Here is a 23,012-nt window from a genome sequence, read left to right as displayed (position 1 = left end):
ACATGACACTTCAGAGGAAACCACCACTTTAATGGTGGTGAAGCAGAAGAGGGATGAGACCCTCTAAGAATTCTTGGTGAGGTTTAACACTAAGTCCATCCAAGTATAAGACTCTCTCTGATGAGACCCTTTGAGAATTCACTTTGTTAGACAAAGTGAATATTAGGGTTTAGACTCTCTCTTATGAAAATTTAACATGTCGGCAGTGGATTTCAACTATATTTGAAATCTGATTTGTAAAATATATTTATATGTTGTATTGTTATTTTATGAAAAAGCAGTGCAAAAGGTTTTAATCCCATATAGGGTGTAACATACACTACATTTTGTAGTTAGGGAAGAGGTTTTTCCCTATGGGTAGTGCTCTAATGATTATGGGCAAAGAGGTTAGGAGTAAGAGACCATTATAAGGCTGATTACCTAATGGGTTTTATTTTGCATAAATCCATTATCCTTGGGTCTTCATAGGGTGGCTGAATCCAAGAATCATTTAGGTGTAAATGTTATGCCCAAATTGAGCCCAAGCTGATTGGGTTAGGGGTTCACTGTCCTAAACAGTGAATTCGGCCTAACCTCTTCTAGAGGTAGGGCCAAACTCTTATGGACTTGTGTAAGACCTTTGTGGGTCTCATGTCATATAATATTCAGGCCCAAGGTGGCTATGCAACACATTGGGACGTGAACCATTAGAGAAAATGGGCCTAACGTCCATTACTAATATGATTAGTTAAGTGATCTTGTCATGTGACTTGAGTTGAAAATGGGCGTAGATCTGGGTATGAAACACCTATCCCCTTAGGAAGATAATGCCTATCAATTAAATATAAACTCCTTATCCAAATTTGATTTGGATCATCTCCTAATTAGATCAGGAGAGTTCTCTATATAAAGGAAAATGAGGGGAGAGTCCAATTCAGCTAATTCTCTCCACTCTGTTGTTCTATTCTCTTCTCCCTTGCCTTCTAGAAACCCTAGTTTGACTTAGCTTTGATAGGGGCTAATTTCTACCAGTCCCCTACTATGCTTTTGCAAGAAAAACACTAGAGCATATCAAGTTCACATACCTAGGCCACATCGATACAAGCAAGTTGGAGACCAGTTTTGATGAAACAGTGTTGCTAAATCGACTTCACATACACACTGCACCATCTTCAGTTGGAGGCTGATTTTGGGACTAACATTGGGCATGAACTAGTACTCTAGGAGCTGCACATTGTGGTCTTCGTATCAGGTATGATCAGTTTAAATTAGGGGTTTCAAATTTGGTCCGATTCAGTGCAAGATCAATCCCAAAATTTCAAATTTTAAAATCATTGGGAAATTTGTTCCTGGGTCAACTTAGAAAAATTTTAAAAATTCAGCCAGCCACAAACCTGATTTCTAACCCTTCCAACATATTTATGAGGACAAAAATATAATTTGAACTACTACTTTTATTAAGTTCATTATATTCATCATCATTAAGTCCTATATTTAAGGTATTAACACCCATTTACTTTCATTAAATCTTATATTTAAGGCACATTAAATAAATGACCATTTTGTAAATTTCTTGACTAAAACACCTCTATTTGTGAATTTAATCCCTCCTTAACTATGTATGCAGAAAATGTAATGTCAATTACTATTACTTTCCACATCATTAAATTTCTTGTCATTAAGGTTTTAACTCTCATCCTCTCTCCTTAGATACTTCATTTGAAGTATTTTTGTTTCTCACCAATAAATTCTACAAAGTAAAACTATATCTAATATTCTTAATAATGTAAAACCTATATTCAAAACCAACAAGAAAAATAATTAAATAAACCACCCTTTTGTTTGAGTGGCAAGTAAATAGTTCAACTATTGGTGTCAAATGGATTAACCAATGTTTTCTCAATTAAATAATAAAAATTTAAAATATAAATATAAATATTACAAAAATTATAAAAAATGCTTTGTAGTGGCAAGTAAATTACTCTTATTTTCCACATCATTAAATTTCCTCTAATTAAGGTATTAACTCTCATCCTCTCTCCTTAGTTACTTCATTTGAAGTATTTTTGTTTCTCACAAATAAATTCTACAAAGTAAATCTATATCTAATATTCTTAATAATGTAAAATCTATGTTCAAAACCAACAAGAAAAATAATTAAATAAACCAACACTTTGTCTGAGTGGCAAGTAAATAGTTCAACTATTGGCGTCAAATGGGTTAACCAATGTTCTCACAAATAAATAATAAAAATTTAAAATATAAATATAAATGTTACAAAAAATATAAAAAATATGAAAAAATTTAAGCACATCTCTAATATTATCTATTTATCATATCAAGCAACATTAAAAGTACTAAATAAAAGTACTTTTATTTGATGGAAATGTAACACAAGATTTAAAACAAAGCCAAAAATGAAACCATTTCCTATTCAAGTGGTGGTTAATGGTTCAATATTTTAGGTCAAATGGATTAACCCATGATATCATAAATACATAATAAAAATTTAAAAAATATAGAGGTACAAAAATTATTAAAAAATAGAAATTTTGTAAAAAAAAAACATTTGAGTGTATCTTTAATATTATGAATTCAGCATATTAAATAGAAATAAGTGTGATAGATAAGAGTTAGTTTTATTAATAATAAAATTATTTTTGCATCTAATTAATGGTCAACGGTCCTGAGGGAGACAAATTAAGTGGGCTTAACTCAAGCTCGAATCAACATAGCTCATAATTTTAAATAGGCTAGCTTCGATTTTCGGTCCTCGACTTAGGCCTAGGATTAAGTTCAAAAGTTTGGGCTTTTTTTTTATTTTTTTGAGTTTGGCCCAGCCCTATCCCTTAGGTAGCTAAAGTTAAGCCTGATTATATACATATAATTATAAATACATATATAGCACATATTTGCATACATGCATTTATATACAATTTTACATATACATTTTATGTCAAATTTTGCATACATGCATGTATATACAATTTCAATGCAGGTTGGAGGTTGGGCCCAAGATAAATAGATTAGGCTTGACTTTGGTTTGAAGCCTAAGGTCCAATGCATAGGGTTGGGCCTGAGTTTAGCTTAAATTCAACCCAACCTACTTGACTTGCATCATAATGGTCCAATTGTTTGGGTAAGTGATTAACCAATGATATCATAATTAAATAATAAAAATTTAAAAAAATAGGTAAAGACACAAAAAAATAAAAAAATACATAAAATTTATAGAAATTTTTGAGATATCTAAGATATTATAAACTATCATATCGAACAAAAACAAGTGTGATAAACAAGAATTATTTCTAGAATTAATTAAGTAAATGTGAAAATTTTAAAGTCACCCAAAAGTGAGATAGTTTTTTTTTCAAGTCAAATAGTCCAACACATTGTCTCATATTATATAATAAAAACACAAAAACTAGATAAAAATAAAAAATATACAAAATACAAAAATTTATGGACATCTCTAATATCATATATCTATCATATTAAAAAAATAAATATGATAACTAAGAAGTACTTTTATTAACGGTGAATATGAAATATAAATCAAAATACACCAACATGCCATGATTTTATTACTTATCCGTTCTAAGTAGTTCTAATAAGGGTCAACATTGAAATTATTAATGTTTATGAAATTACCACGTGCAACGCACGTGCATATTTACTAGTACAACAAGTATATCGATGTAGAATACAAATGATAGTTACAATAATGCCTTTACAAGACTGATATGCAAAATACAAATTAAACTATCTAGATGTAAGAGAATGCACAACACAATATGGGCTATTACACTTGAACAAGTTTCTTAGTGAAATTGAATATAGCACAAATAACTATTCCACTTTTCTCACAAAAATGAAACTCTTTTAACTCAAAATCTCTTCACTATTTTTTGCTCTCTTTTTATTTAGAAATTTACTCTCAATGCAATTCCTCACAATCTTTTGCTCAACTCATATATGAATCGAAGCTACAAAGCATATGACTGTTTTAGTCATTGGGAGAGGATCAATCTACTTTAAGAAACATTCAAGGCTTGATTCCAATGATGTTAAAGGCTTATTGGAAAAGGAAAGAACCATTAAGCCTTCAAATGGTTAAAAGTTGATTTTTCTTTATGAAGTAGTTAACTATTATGACCAAATAGTCAACTACTTCATCCTATTAGATATCTTGAAATTCACTACAAGAAAAAACGTTTATAGTGGCATTTTTATAACATTTTTTCATATAACTATTACAATATAGTCATTTCCAACAGTGGTTGTTGAGAACCATTGCAAGAACTGCCACAATATTCAACATTTTCCCTTCTCAATTAGCATTTGTTCATATAACACCACTACAGGCATATTTAAATTGTATATTTTATTTATAAATATAAAAATAAATACATACCACCACTATTCGTCTCCAAAACTCTTTCACCTCTCTCCTTCTCCCTCCCAACACCATTGATTGAAAAATCTAGGGCTTCCTTGGGAGATTATTTCATTTTCAATGTTGAAGTCCACCTACGGCTCAAATACAATTCTCAGGTTTGTGTCTTCTTTGAACTTTGCTTTTTTATTTCCCTATTCTAAATTTTTTTTCTATTTTCTCTTTTGGTTGTTATTCTAGATTTTTTATATCCCTTTTTGTTCGTATGTGTTGGTGAGCTCTAGTATCGTCTTGGTCCTCCTCCATCAATTCTAGGGTTTTTCTTCTATTTGTCTCTAAGGCTCAGTTTGGGAAGAGTACAAATACAAATATGTACAGTGCAAATACATAGAATATAATACAAAATATAAGGTTTTGCACTCTACATCTTGCATTTGTAGTACTTCCAAACTAAGTCTAAAACTCAAAAGATTGTGCAATGGCGCTTAAGCCTTCGAAGACTGACAAGAAGACCTCATACAATCAAAAGCTCTGCCAACTTCTTGATATGTACATTTGTAAGGGATTTCGTGGTGATTCCATTGTCTTTATGGGAAAGAATACCATGATGAAGAGGTCAGTTTGGCTTCATACCGAGAAGACCAGCAACAAGAATTTTTGGACTCATGTCAGATTTCCTTCTTCTAGGTTCTCAACCTTCCCACCAAGATTAACAAAGGTACTATTGAGGTTGTCACACTTGTTGTGCTAGTAAAGAAAGGAGACAAGTTGGATCTCCCGAGGCAGCTCTTTTGAAAAAGTTAGGGATCAGAACATTCTCTTGTGGATTAAACATTTTGTTTGTATATGGCAATGGGTCTATTTTTAGTCAAGAAGTAGTGCTGGATCTAGATCTCACAAACCTCATGGAAAAGATTGTATCAGAAGTATCTATGGTGGCATTGACACTGGCAGTTTCATACTCAAAACCTTGTAGCAGCACCACACATGTTTATTAATGCTCACAGAAATGTTTCTGAGCAAAATAAGTGAAAGAATACTTAAAAGGAACCTTCAAAGTTTGCAGTTGAGGCTGGTACTACTGCTTCATCTCCTTGAAAGAGGAGTCAACTAGGGCCCAACCCTAAGTTCTAAACCCCCAACCCTAACCCTAACCCAACCCAACCTTCAACCTGACCAACTAGGGGTGATCATTCACTTTATTCAGTTAAAAAACGAACCGAATAAACCAAAATAAAAAAATGAAAATCGAACCAAAGCAAAAATAACCAAACCAAAATTTTCAGTTCGGTTTTCGGTTATTTTGGTTAAAAAACGAATTTAATTAATATATATAATATTATATATTATGAATTTGAATTTCATTATAATACATTATATATAATATATTAATATATAGATATAGCATATTGTACATTAAGTGTTATATATTATATATTATATATTACATATTATATAATAAATTTTAGTTAATTTGGTTTTTTTAGTTAACTGAATTTCTAAATTTGAAAACCAAAACCGAAAACCGAAATTCCTAAAAATCGAAACTGAAATTTCCGATTCGATATTTCGGTTTTAACCGAATAATGCTCACCCCTACGACCAACCCAACCCTAACTAAATTCCTTCAACGCTAACCCAATCCAACCCAAAGTCAATTTCGGGTTGGTTTGGGCTTGGGTTGGGCCCAACCCAACCTTCTTCCCATCCCTTGGAACTTCATAGAATTTCTCGATTTTAGATCTTAACTCAGCTTTTGCTAGATATATTAATCCTATTTTTCATTAGTATTCATTTGTTGACTTTTTTTTGTTATTTTGGTACAAATTTCAGAAAAACAAGTGTTAGAAATGACTATAGTTTATTATGAGTTATGAGTTATGATAGATCTTTTATGGAGGGCAAACAACATAGAGGAGATAAAGAATAAAATTTTCAAAAAGCATAAAATAATGTTATTAAGGTTTTTGTCTTCTGATTAGGATTAAGTGAAGTGATTATCTTAAAAGAAATACATGATACAATGTGGTGGGGGCTATACAAGTATCATGCATCTAAACAATTCAATGTATGTTATATGTTACATATAACATATATTTATATATGACATGTGCTATAGAGTCGGGTTTGGGTTGGATCGGGTTGCCTAAGGGGTCAACCATAACCCAATCTAAAGTGAAGTTGAGTTCATGATTTTCAACCCTAACCCTAACCCGAACATCAACCTGACCCAACCGAGCCCAACTTTTTTGGGTTGGGTTCAGGCCAACCCGGCCCAAGTTGCAGCATTAGGGTCAATAGAGGACTCTGACGAAGATATGGGTTTCAGCTTCTTTGACAAAGTAACTTCTGTTAATTTTGAAAGATGGAAAATTCAAATTAAAATTTTAGTTTCTTCCTTCCCTTTCTTTATTTGTTGAAGGCTTGTTTGACATCGTAGATTTCACTTGATTTTTTAGTTTTGGTGATGTCAGTGTTTCAAAACCAATACAAGCCTAGATTCTTGTTTGGCTTCCTCTTGCCAATTTATTGTGAAATGCCACATCTTCTACACGTGTTCTCTTCGTTGTAAGACTTTTGACTATATCATTATGGCCATCACTATCTCTGTTCAATTACTACAAGTCTATGATAATCATAGTTGTGCATTTTCTGGTTTATAACTCCAAATTGATGCTACCACTATTATTATTAGTAAGTCCTAAACATCTCAAAATAATTTGATAGGTCTTCAATGGATGGAAAATTTTGAGTTTATATTTTATGTTTGTAACTTAAATTATTTTTGTTGGAGTATTGGACAGAGCATTGGATAGAAAACATCTAGAATTGGTCTTAATCACTCTATCAGAATAATTGATATATTATGTTGGAGTATATTGCTTGCCTAATGGTATTACAATTAGCCACTCTCTATCAAAATAATTGATATATTATGTCTTGGCCAAGTTCTAATTTGTGATATTCATAGGAACTCTAGAGATCTAGCTCATTCAAATAGGAAGAGGCCATGTTTTACATCCATTTGATGCATCTAGGAATGGTAATGGGGCAGGGCGAGGACGGGGAGCCTCTCCCCATCCCCATCCCCGCAGGAATCCCCATTCCCCGTGATTTTTTATAATGTTAACCATTTTGTTTTTATTTTTTATTTTATTTAAAAATAAGAATAAAATAATTAAAATTTATAATCCTATTAGAAAGTATTCAAACATATTCAACCATATTTTTAAAAATATTAATATATAGATGTATGTGTACATATATATACATATATAACATATACATATATATTAGTGGGGATCCCACTGGGCAGGGGGTGCTCTCCCCATCCCCGTCCCCGCGGGGGGAAAATCATCCCCATCCCTGCCCTATTTGGGGTAGATCCCCATGGGGATCGAGGAAATGGAGAAAATTGCCCTCCCTAGATGCATCTCAACTTTTTGTATTAAAATAATCATATATTAATGGTGATAAATATTCATGTTTTCAAATATAAAACCTTTACTTTTTTATTCAATGTATGGAAAGGGAATCTTTTTTTTATTTGTAATTCTTGGGTTTGTTCTGAACTTTCTTTATTATTCTCTTGTTAGTTCTATTAGTAAGGGACATTGCTTGGTATAATGGTAAAATTAAAAACTTGCAACATATCACTTCTTATGGGTGTTGTGACTACAATTCATAATTTTTTGACACCATCTATTGATTTCAGCAAGTGAAATTAAGTTGAAGCATTATAAATCAAGAGAAAGAAGTAGCTTTTTGCAAGGAAAATATTTATTAAAGCAAAGCAATAAAAGACTAGATAGAAACAAACTCTTTGCTAAGCATGATAAGCTAAGAAATCAGGGTTTCAAGTGTATCATGAACATTCATATGATTTGGAAGTGGCAAATTAATCCTGTGGTGGGTGAAAGTTTATTCCTACCAAGATGGCCATGGTTTTGCTTCCTTGTGGAAATTCTTGGGTTTGAGCCTGAGGCATAGGCTTATACACTTGAGCTAGGTGGCTTCCAATTTCAATACTCAATAGCATCAGTTAAACCATTGAATTTCTTAACTTGGTCTTTAGATAGTTTGTTGTTATTTCATAATGAATTGTTGCTACCTTGGGAGGTTGGGGAGGGGGAGTTTCCAGTATTCATCACTCTTACCTTCTTTCTAGAAACAAAAAGTATATGCCTAATTTGGTATTTTTTTCATAAAGAATACACATATATAAATCATACTTGATTCATGTCTGAATTTTATGTATTAGGAGTTGAGGAAAAAAGGTGCTTAACTTGCTTGAGTGGGACTTCCTTTTTCTGGTTGTACCACATTATCATTTATTAATTCATTCTTTATCACGGTGTAGTGACAGAGGTGGTCTTGTTGTTAGGGGAGTACTTAAAGGAGACTTGGTTTAAAGATTTTGTATGGTTATCTAAAGTAAGCTATAAAGTTGTTAAAGACATCCATAATTAATTTGTTCTTATACATAGTTACACAACGAAAAATGTTTTTAACTATCTATTACCTTTCTAGAACAGTATTATCTAGATGTTTGAGTTGGGCCTAAATTTTTGAGTACTTTGCAGGTTGGATTTACAATAGGTGTTTGGAAATGTACCAGCATGTGAAATCCTTCCCCACCATTCCATAAGAGTAGTTATGGTTCTCCTACGTTGCAAGTACATGCTAGTTGTGTCCATACTCACTACATCATAATGCTACATTTTTAAGGGTTTTCTCTACATTTGTCACTTCATGATTAGAGAAAAATCGTTTTCCTTTATCTGAAAAATAGAAGTGTATAATTACTATCATTTAATTATTGACCACCCTTTAAATGAGAATTGATTAATAATATTTAATAGCTCAATTAAGAACTAAAGTTTGGTAACCTAGAAAGTCATCTTTTTTGCAAGGCTTAAGAACAAAAGTTTCTCTACTTCTCAATTAGCTATGATCTTGTTATGATATTGAAAAATGTTATCAAAAGAAAACTAGGCTTAAGAACAAAATGTTATCTTCTATATCTAACCAATCTTTTAAACAAATGCATATCTCCAATGTTTCAACTATCATCCAACACCTTGTTTCTTGCACTAAAACAAGATTTCGTTGCTATTGTGAACACTAGAGGGCTTAGTAGATCATGTGCCATGACAATAATTGCTATGCTTTCCACCAAGCTAAAATATCAAAATTATCTATTTTTTCAAATGTGAATAAACTTAAAAAATAATTTTTCAAATGAAAACTAAGTGCGTTGAAAGATGAACTTGAAATAGAAGAAGATGATGAGATAACAATGCCTCTATTTATTAAATACCACATCTTAGGTCTACTAGATATGGTACTATTTTTACTATTTGGTTCAATATGTGGCATTGAACTAGTATTTTTTAATATACATATATGTATATATTATTCATTTCAAATAATATTTGTTTTAATTTCTTTTTTCTTACATATATCTATTTGTATATTTTCATTATATGAATTAAGTATTATTTCTACACCTTCTAGTTTGATACTAGGATTTAATATTGCAACTAAGCAATATAAAGGAGAAATATGTTCCCAATATTTTTTAAATTTAATTTTTATTTTTCAATAACATTTTTTAAAATATTCTTCATTCTATGCTTTGCAAAACACTTGATAATTAAATTTAAGTTAGTAATTAAAATAGAAGAAGTTGGATAATAAATACTAGAAAAATGTTTGTGCAATATTTAAATATTTGTAAAAAAATATTTTATACAAATTTCCATACCCTAATAAAAATCAAGGGCAAATTTCTTAAACTACCCTTATGGTTTAGCTAATTGACTAACTATACCCTTACTATTTAAGTTGCACCACCCTACTATTTCTAACAACTGACTAGCTCTACCCTTACCGTTAACATCCGTTAATGTTCCGTCAAAACCTATACACACGTAATGTATAATTTTTATAATTTTTTTAAAATCCAATTTTTCCCTTAATTCCTCTCCCTTCTTCTTCTTCTTCTTCTTCATTGTTTGTTTCCTTTCAACAACGATAAACTGAACTCTTCACACCTTCTTCACAGTAGTCGTTACCAACAACAATCCAGGGTGAAGATCTATAACTCTCAAGAAATTAGTATAAACTGAAACCGATCATGAGCACAAATAATAACTAAACCAATCATAAGAGTGAGGCAAAAACTAAAAATGGAAAATTTTAATTCAATAAAGATGTCCTGTTTGATACATTTCAATTGTCTTCTTCAAGCCATCGGTGCTTTGGAAACATTTACCTAAAAAGTCAACAACTCTGAAATCATAAGAAACAAAAAAACCAGAGTGGATAGAGAGAACCAACAACCCATTTATTCACTATGGAGTCAACGGTCTAGAGAATCAGGCATGGCAGCCATGCGAAGCTCCTAACCTGGCATCTAGAAGGCTCAATTGCATGAGGTACCTCCAGAGCTTCATATCGGTTACAAATCCTAAATCAAAGCGGTTTTTTGGGTTATTCCCTTCTAGGTTCTCTGAATCTTCGTACAAGGGATTCCATGATAAAAGAGATAGCTGAGAAACTATTTGATATTGCTAAAGCTGATAAGGTTGCTGCATCTACTACTCGTGCAATGGGTGAACAAAGGAGACTAGCCTGTGTAGAAATTGAGTTGTTTAACAAAAGATTCAGAGAAACAGCTTGAGTCATCTATAATAAAGTTGAGGGTATCTAAAGAAAAGAATGCAGTCCTAAGTAAGGAGAGGGTTTGACTGTTAAAGCAAATGGACTCTACTCTTCAAGAGTCCATCCTAAGCCCATTTTTCACTAACTCACCTTCACTAACTTGCTCTCTCGCCAAATCTCAACTGGTTGAATCCTTGATTTTGTCAAAGTTACTAGGAGACTTCGCTGAGGCCATTGTAGACTTCACTAGGGCTCTAGCATCAGAGTTACTAGGAGATCTCAAGCTATCCAACTTTGCTTCTATTCTCTATCGCTACAACAAGTTGCAACGACCCAATATCGCTCGAAAGCCCACTGATTCTCCCAGATTGCTTTTCCCAAATGTTGCTAAAAAATTAAAATTGAAAAAAGATGCTAAAAATAGGGGGAACCCAGATTGCTTTTCTCGGATGCTAAAGCCTAGAAAGCCGTAGTCAACAATCACTCCGAAGATTATAGAGTAGAGTGTCTGGCATATAAAGGGAAGAGAGAGAGTTCGGAGGAGGAAGGGTGTGTCGGGTCGAGAGGAAGGGGACAAGGGTAGCATTGGGTTTTAAAAAATTTTAAACGTCACATGATGTCATGTGTGTATGGGTTTTTACGGAATATTAACGGATGTCAACGACAAGGGTAGAGTTAGTCAATTATCAAAAACAGTAGGGGTAGCATTAGTCAATTTTAAAACAGTAAAGATACATTTATTCAATTAGCTAAACATATGTGGAGTCCACCTATGCAGGACATCTAATAACTTTTCTATATCGTATAGTACTTTCTAACATAACTTTTCTTTCATTATAAAAGTTTGTTATAACTTTTCTATATCGTATAGTACTTTCTAACATAACATATGTGGAATCCACATATGCAGGAATCTAATAGAAAATTTGTATAACTTTTTTCCATATTGATGACATAAATTTTTAAAATCTTATATTCTTATACTTGAACATCTAATGTAAATTGCAATTTTTAAGGGTCCGTTTGGCGTGTCTTTTTGGGAAGATCTTCTGGTAGCTCCGATAGTCAAAAGACGCATTGAACTTTTGCATGAAGATCTGAGCAGCCCGAAGCATGTTTGGCAGATGTGTGTCATTCCGTTCATCTTTTCACGTCTTTCCGCACAAGAATAAACCATGAAAGATGCGAAAAGCTACATTTGGAGCTTCCCAAAATCAGCCCAAAATGGGCTTTTTGCGTCTTTTCGACGTTTCAGCTTTTGGTGGCTAGATCTTTTGTGCGCCAAATGGAAATAGACTGAAAATCGGTCTTCTCGACTTGTAAACAGTCGAAAGACTGCATAGAAAGAAGTGCCAAATATAGCTTAAATTTTTTAACATGTTGCGAAATACTTTCTCACATCTAATATAAAATAATTTTCATTCTAAAAAAGATTTAACATAGATTTTAAATACTTATGGTTAGATCATTATTACATATAGTATTTAAAATACCAGATGAAATAGCTAGACTAGTATATGACCATTATAATTTTGTAAAACTTAAAATTCTTTTAAGTAAAGCCCACGTATCATCAATAAAATGAGTAGTTGCACAGATATAATAAATATTATACCTAGAATACCAAATATCTAAAGTATAAAATAAATTTATAAGAAAAAATTTTCAAAGTATAAATTAAATTTTGTTTATATGGTTCAAAAACTTTTACAATATTTAATGTAGTTGTATTCCTATAAACTTTCCAACTATGTGTGATTAATTGATGTTTGTATAAAATTTTCAAATCTAGTATCTTTGACAAATATAAATGGTTGTTCAACATGTATACCTAGATAATGCTTATCTCATTTTATCTTGTGAATAATGGAAATTAGAAAATGATCCAAACCCATAACCAATTTGTGTTTGGGTTAATTCATTTTGAGCTTGTTGAATATGTTTTTTTAAGTGGCAATGTCACTATTATTTTGATAACTAAAATCACTTTTGCATTTAATGCATATTGCTCTTAATCCCTTTCTTGATAATTTTTTGAGTGTAAAATATTCATAACAATTATTGGTTTTTTCTTTGATGCCTCAAAAACAATAATAAGGACGAGCCTCAATGCCTCATCTTGGTTGCACAGTTCAATAGTACTAGCACTAATTCCAATATCAGTGCTATTGTATTGTGATTGTGTTTGAGATTCATCATAAGTAGGGGTGGCCACAAGCCGAGCTTCTTACGAGCTATTTGAGCTCGGCTCGACTCGGTTTAAACTGAGCTTCGAGCCGAGTGTGGTTTGAGCCAAGCTCGAGCATAGTGAAGTTTGACTCTTGAGGCTTGCAACCTTAGTATAATAAAAAAATAATATTTTATTATATACATATACCTATATAAATATATATATAATATTTTTTATTTTTTATGTATAATAGTAAATCATTTTTATAATTTTTATTTTTTTGTATGTAAAATAAAATTATTTTATATGTATATTTTTTATTTTTAATATGTATAATAAAAATTAATTTTTAATTTTTTATATGTAAAATAAAAAACATTTTATATGTATACTTTTTATTTTTTAGAAAAAAAAAACTTAGCTTGTAGTCGAGCTCGAGCTTACAAGCTTTGAATCGAGCCTAGCTCGAGCTCGAGCCTAACACAGTTTTAGTGAGCCGAGCTCAACTAGCCAAGTATTTGGCTCGGCTCGGTTCAAATCCACCCCTAATCATTCATAGGTAGAGTGTAATAAGGGTTTGAGAGAAACTAACTATTTTAATAAATATTACAATCTAAAATTTATAAAACAACAACTAACATGGTAATTACACTTCAAAGTTTGCCTCTTGAGTCTAGTCCACTAGTTCGATATTTTAACTTGAATGCAAAGCATTTAAGCCTCTCAAATTGCCAAACTCAAGTCATTAACTTAAGACAATTGAGAAAGTTGCAAGCTTTTTTCTTATTGAAATTTAAATAAAAAATAAAAAATTAAGAATATGATAGTATGAGAGCATGAGAGAGATTGATTGTTGTTGTGATCAAAATGGGTAAGAGTTAGGGTATTTATAAGGGTTGAAAATGATTAAACTAACCAAAATGTCCTCTAGCTATTTATTGTTGTTAGGAGTTGTACCTTGATCATTAAAGGTTATTTATCACTTTACTTTTTTTTTGAAAGATAAACCAAATATATTTTAAAGCATAGAAATATGTACAAATTGTTCAACTCTTAGTATCCCATCACGATAGTCATTATATTCAAAATAAGACAAAGGATTAAATTTTGCCTATATGGATACCTTGTAAGCAGGTATATTAAAAGTTGTGTTTACATATTTGAAAGCAACATGGAGGTTTAACAAGGAAATTAAATTCTTGGTTCTTAGCAAAAGCCAGTGGCAGAACCAAGGTAGAGGAGAGTCCTTGTGCAGAGCCTGTATAACTTGTAGATTATCAGAGCAAATGCAAATTTCTTTTTGCCTCCAAACTTGTAATTCCAAAAAGAATTGCAAGATAGCAAAGAGTTTTGCTTAATCAATAGCAAAAGGATGAGATGTTCGTCGTATGATAATTTTCAAAACATTAAAGATTTGCATTTAAAATCACAATGCCGAAAGTAAAGGAAGAATAAGAAATTTTGCCTACATCAATAAAAATGATTATTTCAGTAGTACAATTGATAGACGGATTTAATATATTACTGTGAGAGGGAGAGTGCAATAGATTTTCCAGGGATGAATTTTGAAAAAATCTATTGACTATAGAAAGCATTGCAAGGGAAGAAGTGTTGATTATTAGCAATTTGATAATAAAGATTTATAGAGTAGGTAGTCCAAGAATGCGGAGAAGTAATGATTAAGTTAAGATTCCAAGGATTACCAAATAAGATTGCTCGAGCAAAGGAGCAATTAAGAAAAAGGTGACCATTAGTTTCTTCAGATTGACCACAAAGAATGCACACCTGATCATTAGGTTCTAAAAAGAGAGAAGCTTTCACGGGAATTTATCACTTTACTTAAAATGCCCCCTAAACTAGTTGTTTACAGTTGTTAGGGGGCATTTAAGTCATTTTGTGCACCATGTTTTTGGCAAAATACACAAATACTCCTCCAAAGTAGCTATTTTATAGTTGTAAGAGTTTTTTTTTTTTTGGCATTTAACCCCCTAAAAATGACTATAACCATTGGTAACTATCACTAGGCCACTGATCCACTAGGTTCGGCCATGTTGATATGAGCCCTCATGCAGGGCGGCATGACTGTGTGCCATGAATCCTTAGCCTAGCCTGACACAAGGGGTTGAGCCATGCTTGAGACCACTTGTCATTATATAATGTAAACTTATATTTACCCTCGGTACATAGGGGTGTCAATTGACTGGTTTTGGTTTGGATCCAATCCGGTCCAAACCTTATTAAATCGGATTTGGACGGTCAATTATAATTATTGGATTGGGCCAATCCAAAATAAATTGGTCCATATTCTTATTGGTTTGAATTAAAATTAAACCAAATTTTCAATAATCCGATCATGAGGCCAAACCCTTGTCCAATTTGAAATCAATCAAAACTGAAAACAACATAAAATCACTTTTATGAAAGTACTTTTATGAAAGCACTTTTACAAAAATATTTTTATAAAAGCACTTTTACACGAAAGCATTTATATGAAATCACTTTTACAAAAAAATTTTTACGTAAGTACTTTTATGAAGCACTTTTATAGAAGCACTTTTATGAAAGAACTTTTACGAAAAAACTTTTACAAAAGTACTTTTATAAAAACACTTCTACGAAAGTACTTTTACAAAAGACCTACAAAAATACTTTTATAAAAGTCTATGGAAGTACTTTTTGAAAAGTGCTTTTACAAAAGTACTTTTACATAAGCACTTGCCCGAAGTACTTTCCGAAGGTACTTTTATAAAAACATTTCTATGAAAGTACTTTTATAAAAACACTTCTACGAAAGTACTTTTATAAAAGCACTTCTACAAAAATACTTTTATAAATCTATGGAAGTATTTTTTCAAAAATACGTTTATAAAAGCACTTTTTCGAAGTACTTTCAATAAAGTGCTTTTGTAGAAATACTTCTATGAAAATATTTTTATGAAAGTACTTTTACAAAAATGCTTTTTCAATGCTAAAAATGCTTTTATATAATTTTTGATATTTCATTCGGTTTGATCCAATCCATTTACATTTTAATGGATTGGATTGGATTTGGACTGGATTGGGTCCAGTCCATTTATAAATGGACTCACACTGGACTGGATTGGGGTGGACCAAATCCATCCAATTGACACGAGGCGCACATGCCCTTACATTTGTTATATATAACATATAAAATAAATTTTATACATATAAAACATAAAATATTATACATTTAATATTTTATACATAAAAATTATACGCCAGCCGCCCAGAATCAGGCCCAGCCAATGATCACCCTTAATTGAATTTCTGATTCAATAATTATTATAGGAATTCACATCTGCGCCCTACAATGTCCCACAGCGCATCCCCGCCGTGTATTGGGAACATTTCCCATAGTCCCAGCCCAATACACGGCGGGGATGCGCTGTAGGGAACAGATCTGAACACTTATTGTTACAGCTAAAATCCTAAGCAGCCCAATAAAACGCGAAGACGAGATAATAGCAACCCAGATTTTCTGCCAACGAAACACCTTTCAATCCTCTACCCCAACTTCATCTAACACCGCACATGGCACCATAAGATCGGGATCCACTACAAAAGTGGGACCCGTCATGTTTAAAATGTGTAGTGTAAGATCATGTTGGTAACGAGTTTTGTTGGAAGGTGATCCGGACAAAACAAACGGGTGCCCGTCCGTGTTTAGCGGAGGTCGCAAGCAGAATGGGAGCTCGGTTCAGCTGACCCGTGACCGTATCCAGGTCAGACCCGGCGTGTCCCGAAAGACAACAATTAACAATTCACAGCTCACACGGAAGTCGGAACGTGTTTTGTTGGCTCTCTCCGTCTCTCGATGCCTCCCTCCTCTCTGAGACTCTGAGACTCCTCACCCTCTGACTTTTCTGTGACAGCCATGTTGAGAAACTCAGCGAGTTTCTCTTCCAAACTCTTCTACCTATCAAACACTAGCCCTAACCACTCCATCATCTCCTCCTCAAACCCTCTTCGTTCTGCAGCCCATGGCGTCCAAAGAGGAGTCTTTGCGACCCATCTCTGTTCAACGAGCGCGGGAATTTCTTCATCAGTTGAATCGTTGAAGCCTGGGCTCGAGAAACCTGAGGGAGAAAGAGCATTCCGATTCGTCTCTCCGGTGACTGTCATTAATCCGTCGACGTTAGCCTCTGCATCCGTGTCGAAGGCTAGAGATGCCGTTGAATCTTTTCGGCATTACGGGCGGTGTTATTGGGAGTTGTCCAAAGCGAGGCTCAGGTTAGATTTGACCAAATTGGTTCTACTTTTATTTTCTTTTTAACACAGTGAGATCTAACTAATTGAATTTAATAGGTTTAGGCTTACATATAGTCCAATTGATTTCCATTCTTTGGTGTCTCCATCTGTACAAATGCCTTTTAGTTTAAGAGGAAACTGAAAGGACAAATATATGCAAGTTCATACTTCATTTGCGTAACTACCATACAAACATCTGAACGGTGAATTAGGAATTTATTTGCTTGGTTCCTGGTGGGTGCAATATGCAGATGCTGCACTTTTCTCAATTTGATCTACTTCTCGCCTGCGCCAATTGCGCCAGATAAACAGAACAACTTCTGTTTCGTTTCCGAAGACATCTTCAATCCCAGGAGTCACTGAGTTTCCAATAGAACAGCTTTCAAAATGATCTTAACGCTTAACAATTCTGGGAGGGCGGGGGGTGATGTCTGAGGAACCTCCCTCCTGCTGGTGGATGATTTTGAATGTCACTCTCTGTTTACTAAATCCACAGACAAGCATTTTATACTTATTCAAAATCAAAATCAACTTAGCAACTCAGTCACTCGTTAAATCATTCTGCCACAGTAGAGAGAATCCTGGCATTCCATTTATGCCCCAAATAACTGAAGCCAAAGTGCTTCTTCCCATTTTATTACTTTACTAAGGGTTGTGGAGTGCCACTGTAGATAGAAATCCTCTGCCTTAATCCAATAGGATTCTTAATCTTGCTACCTTTAGGTGCATTATTAATGGTGGATGGCTAGAACATTAACAATATTTTTATTTATGATTTCTTAAGATTCCTTTTGTTGTATCAACACATAACTGCACACTTTCCAACCTTTGTGAATGTACGGGGGGGGGGGGTACTGGTAGCTTTTCGTGACCTAATAAGATGAGTCTTTGCTGTAAGCTCTTGAGTGATGCTTTTCCATTTTTGAAGCTTGTGGGTTTTGTCTTGGTATGTTGGTTTTTAGATTGTGGCCACTAGGAAATGTCACAAAGGAAAAAATTACATCTAGCCGTATGTAATTTTTCCTTTGTCTTCCTTCTATAACAGATGCTAAGAATATTTGTGACATTTTAAGAAGAGGGAAGTGCCCCTTTCGGTTGGAGAAGAGGGAAGCGCCCCTTTCGGTTGGAGAAGGTCTGGGCTCTACATAAAGATTTCAAGTTTAACATGACTTCATGGTGGGAGGAGTGTAAGGTAGATGGGGTGGGCTGGACTTTGTTTTCTTCAGAAGCTGAAGTACCTAAAGAGGAAGTTAAAAATCTGTGGAAAGGATGAACTCAAAGCATTTGCTGAAGAAAAAACAAGTTAATTTGTGAACTGGATGAGTTAGACTGCAAGGAACAAAATGGAAATTTAGATTGGCCAAGGGAGACGAAAAAGAGAGGCTTTAAGGAAAGATTGGGAAAAGGTAGTTAGGAGGGAAGAAGTGTACTGGAGGCAAAGATCTAGAGTAAAATGGCTGAAGGAGGGGGATAACAGCTCAAGATTTTTTCACAGTTATGCTATAGGAAGACAAAGGAAAAATTACATCTCAAAATTGAAGGTGGATCAAAGAGAGGTGGAGGGTCAAGAGGAGACTGTGGAGCATTTCTTAACTTTCTTTAAGGAGTTGTATACAAAGAGCAACAACAGGTCCTTTTCTTTGACTAGCTGGGAAGGAAGTCACTTGTTGGAGGGGAAGCGACTTAATGAGTAGGAAGTCTTTTTTTGATAAATAATATATCACATTTCATTAAAATCAAGAGGAAATTACAGACCCTTGGTAAGGTGCAAGGTGCCGCTTCTCCAAGACATGGAACCCAAAAAAGACAAAAACCATAAGAACTATAGCACTATAGCAAAGGGTACATGAGTGCTACTACAAAATTACAGTTTAGCCCAAAACAGTGTTTCCCTATTTGTCCCTTGTTTTGCCAAAGTATCCGCAAGGGCATTTTCTGATCTCCCCACCCACCGTACTGTAACAGTCATGTTTCTTCTCAGCCATATATATTTCTTGAGCTCATTCTTGTAGATCCAAGCAACCTCCTCTGAATTATTTAGCCACTCCACTACTATCTTGGAATCCCCTTCAACAGCAACTGCTCCATGCCCAATTCTTTTGCAAGAAGAACTCCTTGTATGGCAGCTAACAATTCTGCTCTAACAGAATTCCCAACTCCCAATGGGCCAGAGTAGAGAAGGATAACCTCTCCATCCTCATTTCTCAGGACTCCTCCCAATCCGAGGCCCCTGGGTTGCCCTGGCTGCTCCTATCAAAATTCAGTTTCAGAAAACATTGTGGAGGGGGGGGGGGCAGTTTGTAGAAACCCTGTCCTTTAAGGATGAGCAGCTTGTTACTGCTGTCCAGTTCCTCCATAAATCATTAAAGGAGAATGGATGAAACAGTTCCATAAACTTTAACCAATGTATTGCTCTATTCATGATGCAATCCTTCAAGGCCTGGCTGCTCCTTTCCTTCTGGTGGAATATTCTAGTATTCCTTTCTTTTCTTTTTTCGATAAATTCTAGTATTCCTTTCTTCCCAAACTGCTAGATCAAAGCTGCTCTTACACACCTCTATTTGCTTCTTCGTCTTTTATGGGGCCATGAGAAGGTAGATGAGTTAAACAACATGCTTGTTTCTAATGACATCTCCCACCTGCACCCAAATAAGGAAAAAAGCCGAACCCAAATCTTTGCAGTGACATCGCAAGATAGGAATAAATGATAACAGTCCTCACCATGAGATCTGCAAAGAGTACACCAGTTTGGAGAGATACAAAGAAAGGGTCTTCTCTTTTGTAGGTTATCCATGGTGTTAACTTTCCCATGGCACACTTCCCAACAAAAAGCCATTACCTTAGGGGGAACTGGCCCACACCGGACTTCTTTGGAAGGGAAAGCCTATTGACAGGAGGTGTTGCATAGTGACTTAGAAAAGGAACCACAAGAAAAGAAACCTTTGGGGTGAGGAGCTCAGATCCTTTTATCTGGCAACAAGGGATCCAACCACACTTTTTCAAGGAGGCAAAGCAAATTAGACAAATAATCAACTTCCTCATCCCTTAACCCTCTATGAAAACCAAAGTCCCAAGACAAAGCCAACAGATTTAAAGAAGGAAGGAAATTTGAGATCACCTCATTTTTATACAAAAACAGAAAACAAGGAAGGAAAAAGATCTTTAAGAGGGAGATCCCCGACCCAAATGTCTTCCAGAAAATGAACAGAAGTACCAAAAGAAATGTCATACTTGACACACACAACTGAGGAATTGTGGGAGAATTCCTTCCAAGGTGTTGCCATGTTAGCCCTCCTTGATGCACCAACATCCCATCCATTCTCTGAGCATCCATGAATACTCTTCACTACTTCATGCCAAAGTCCCTCTCTCTCCAAGGGCCACCTCTACAACCACTTCCTAGCAGAGCCAAATTCTTTTTTATCACATTTCCTAGACCTAATCCCCCTTCCTCTTTGCTTCTACCCATAATCTCCCATTTGATTAAATGATCTTTTTTTTTTCCTTTTCCCAGTTTCTAAAGAAAGTCTCTCATCAACTTTTCTAGCTTCTTCGCTTCCCTAGGTGGTATCCTAATGACAAAGAGGTAGTAAGTAGGTAGATTTGTGAGGGTAGCTGTTATCAATGTAATCCTTCCACCCAATGAGATATTATTTTTCTTCCACACTGCTAACCTCCTCTCAAACTTCTCTATGACTAGAATCCAGAACCTACTCTCCCTAGGATTTGCCCCTAACGGAAGCCCTAAATAGGACATAGGCCAAGAGGAAGTAGAACATTCAAGACAATGTGCAATAGCTTCAATCTCCTCATTCTCCAAATTGATCCCTGCTATGCATCTCTTTTCTAAGTTGATTTTTAAATTGAAAATTTCTTCGAAGGCTTTAATCAACTCCTTTAAATTTCCCACCCTCTCACTATAGCCTCCATCACTAAAGATCATTAAATCATCTGCAAACTAAAGATGGGTAACTGGAACTTGGTTTCTGCCTATTCTCCATCCCCTTATGACAATATTCCCTATCAGTCCTAGTGATGATTTGACTGTATACATCGGCTACCTAGGTAAAGAGGAAAGGTGAAAGGGGATCCCCTTGTCTAATACCCCTACAGGTTGGAAAGAAATCCCCTACCACTCCGTCTACTAGGATAACATAGTGACAACAATTGACACAACCCATTATCCACCTACACCACCTTTTCCCAAACCCACATTTCCTCAACACCTCTAAAAGGAATTTCCAATCCACCAGGTCATAGGCTTTCTCTAGGTCTAGCTTACAAATGAATCCTCTTTGCTTGAATCTCTTCATCTCCTCCACACACTCATTTGCAACTAGGATCTAATTGATTATCTGGCGTCTTCGAATGAAGGCCCCTTGGGCCTGACTAATGATGGAAGAGAGGGCTTCTTTAATCCTCAGAGAAAGAACCTTGGCCAATATTTTATAGATACTTGTCACCAAACTAATTTGCTTGAAGTCCTTGGGATGGATAGCATCATATTTCTTTGGGATTAAAGCTAAGAAAGTAGCATTGATACCTCGGCTAACTACATGCTTATTTGCAAACTCGTTAAAATCACAAAGATCATCTTTTATTACCTCCCAACAATCTTCGTAAAATGCTATTGTAAAACCATCTGGGCCTGGAGCTTTCGATCTATCCATCAAGAACATTGCCTGTTTAATCTCTTCTTCCTCAAAGTTCCTTTCCAGCCACCCAATGTTCTCCTCATCAAATCTTGGCCAATCTACCCCTTCCATTTCAAGCCTCTTGTTCAAGGGTTGTCTATAAATCGATTTAATGAGTAGGAAGCTAAGGAGGTGGTGTTCAGTATGGATGGAGACAGGGCTCCTAGTCCAGACGACTTTCCTTTGTTTTTCTATCAATTGTGTTGGGATATAATTAAGTTGGACTTACTAGAAGTGTTCAAGGATTTCTTCAATTCAGCCATTATAAATAAAGGTAGCAACTCAACATTTATCACCTTAATCCCAAAGAAAGAAGGTAAGTAAAGGATTTCAGGTCAATAAGTTTAGTGGGTAACATTTATAAAATTGTGGCTGAATGCTGGCAGGCAGACTGAAGGAGGCGTTGGGAGATTTAATTTCCAATAATCAATATGCTTTTGTAAAAGGAAGGCAAATTATTCATAGTATCTTAGTATCCACTGAATGTGTTGAAGACAGAAGACAGAGAGGCAAGTTTGGAGTGGTCATAAAACTTGATTTGGAGTAAGTGTATGACAAAGTTGGTTGGGACTGCATTCAAAATATGTTGGAGTTAAGAGGCTTTGGAAGAAGATGGATGCATTGGATGAAAGGGTGCCTCAACTCTGCTTGGTTCTCAATGCTGATAAATGGAGAACCTAAAGGTTATTTTCAGGTGAGTCGGGGTCTCAGGCAAGGCTGCCCTCTCTCCCCCTTTCTCTTCACTTTGGTTGTAGACATTCTTAGTCACTTCATTGAGAAAGCAAAAAGACTCAACCTACTGAAAGGATTTGAAGTTGAAAAAGAAGCAACATGGAGG

The 23,012-nt window shown here is 34.5% G+C and overlaps 1 protein-coding gene and 1 pseudogene across 1 annotated transcript in view; both read left to right on the top strand.

Moving 5' to 3' along the window:
- Window positions 1-4,853: 4,853 nt before the first annotated feature.
- LOC148790754 (large ribosomal subunit protein uL10z pseudogene) lies at window positions 4,854-5,407 on the top strand (annotated as a pseudogene).
- Window positions 5,408-17,017: 11,610 nt separating this feature from the next.
- Window positions 17,018-23,012, top strand: part of COX10 (cytochrome c oxidase 10) — a 29,727-nt gene continuing 23,732 nt past the window's right edge. Inside the window, exon 1 of the mRNA XM_010271666.3 lies at window positions 17,018-17,462. Within this exon, the coding sequence (XP_010269968.1) occupies window positions 17,107-17,462 (356 nt within the window). The 5' untranslated portion in view covers window positions 17,018-17,106. The remainder of the gene's footprint in view (window positions 17,463-23,012) is intronic.

This window comes from Nelumbo nucifera, chromosome 6 (assembly GCF_055504915.1).
Source record: "Nelumbo nucifera cultivar China Antique chromosome 6, China Antique-T2T, whole genome shotgun sequence".
Lineage (NCBI taxonomy): Eukaryota > Viridiplantae > Streptophyta > Magnoliopsida > Proteales > Nelumbonaceae > Nelumbo > Nelumbo nucifera.
Note: the sequence above shows the minus strand (reverse complement) of the source record. Positions and strands in the feature narration are given on the sequence as shown.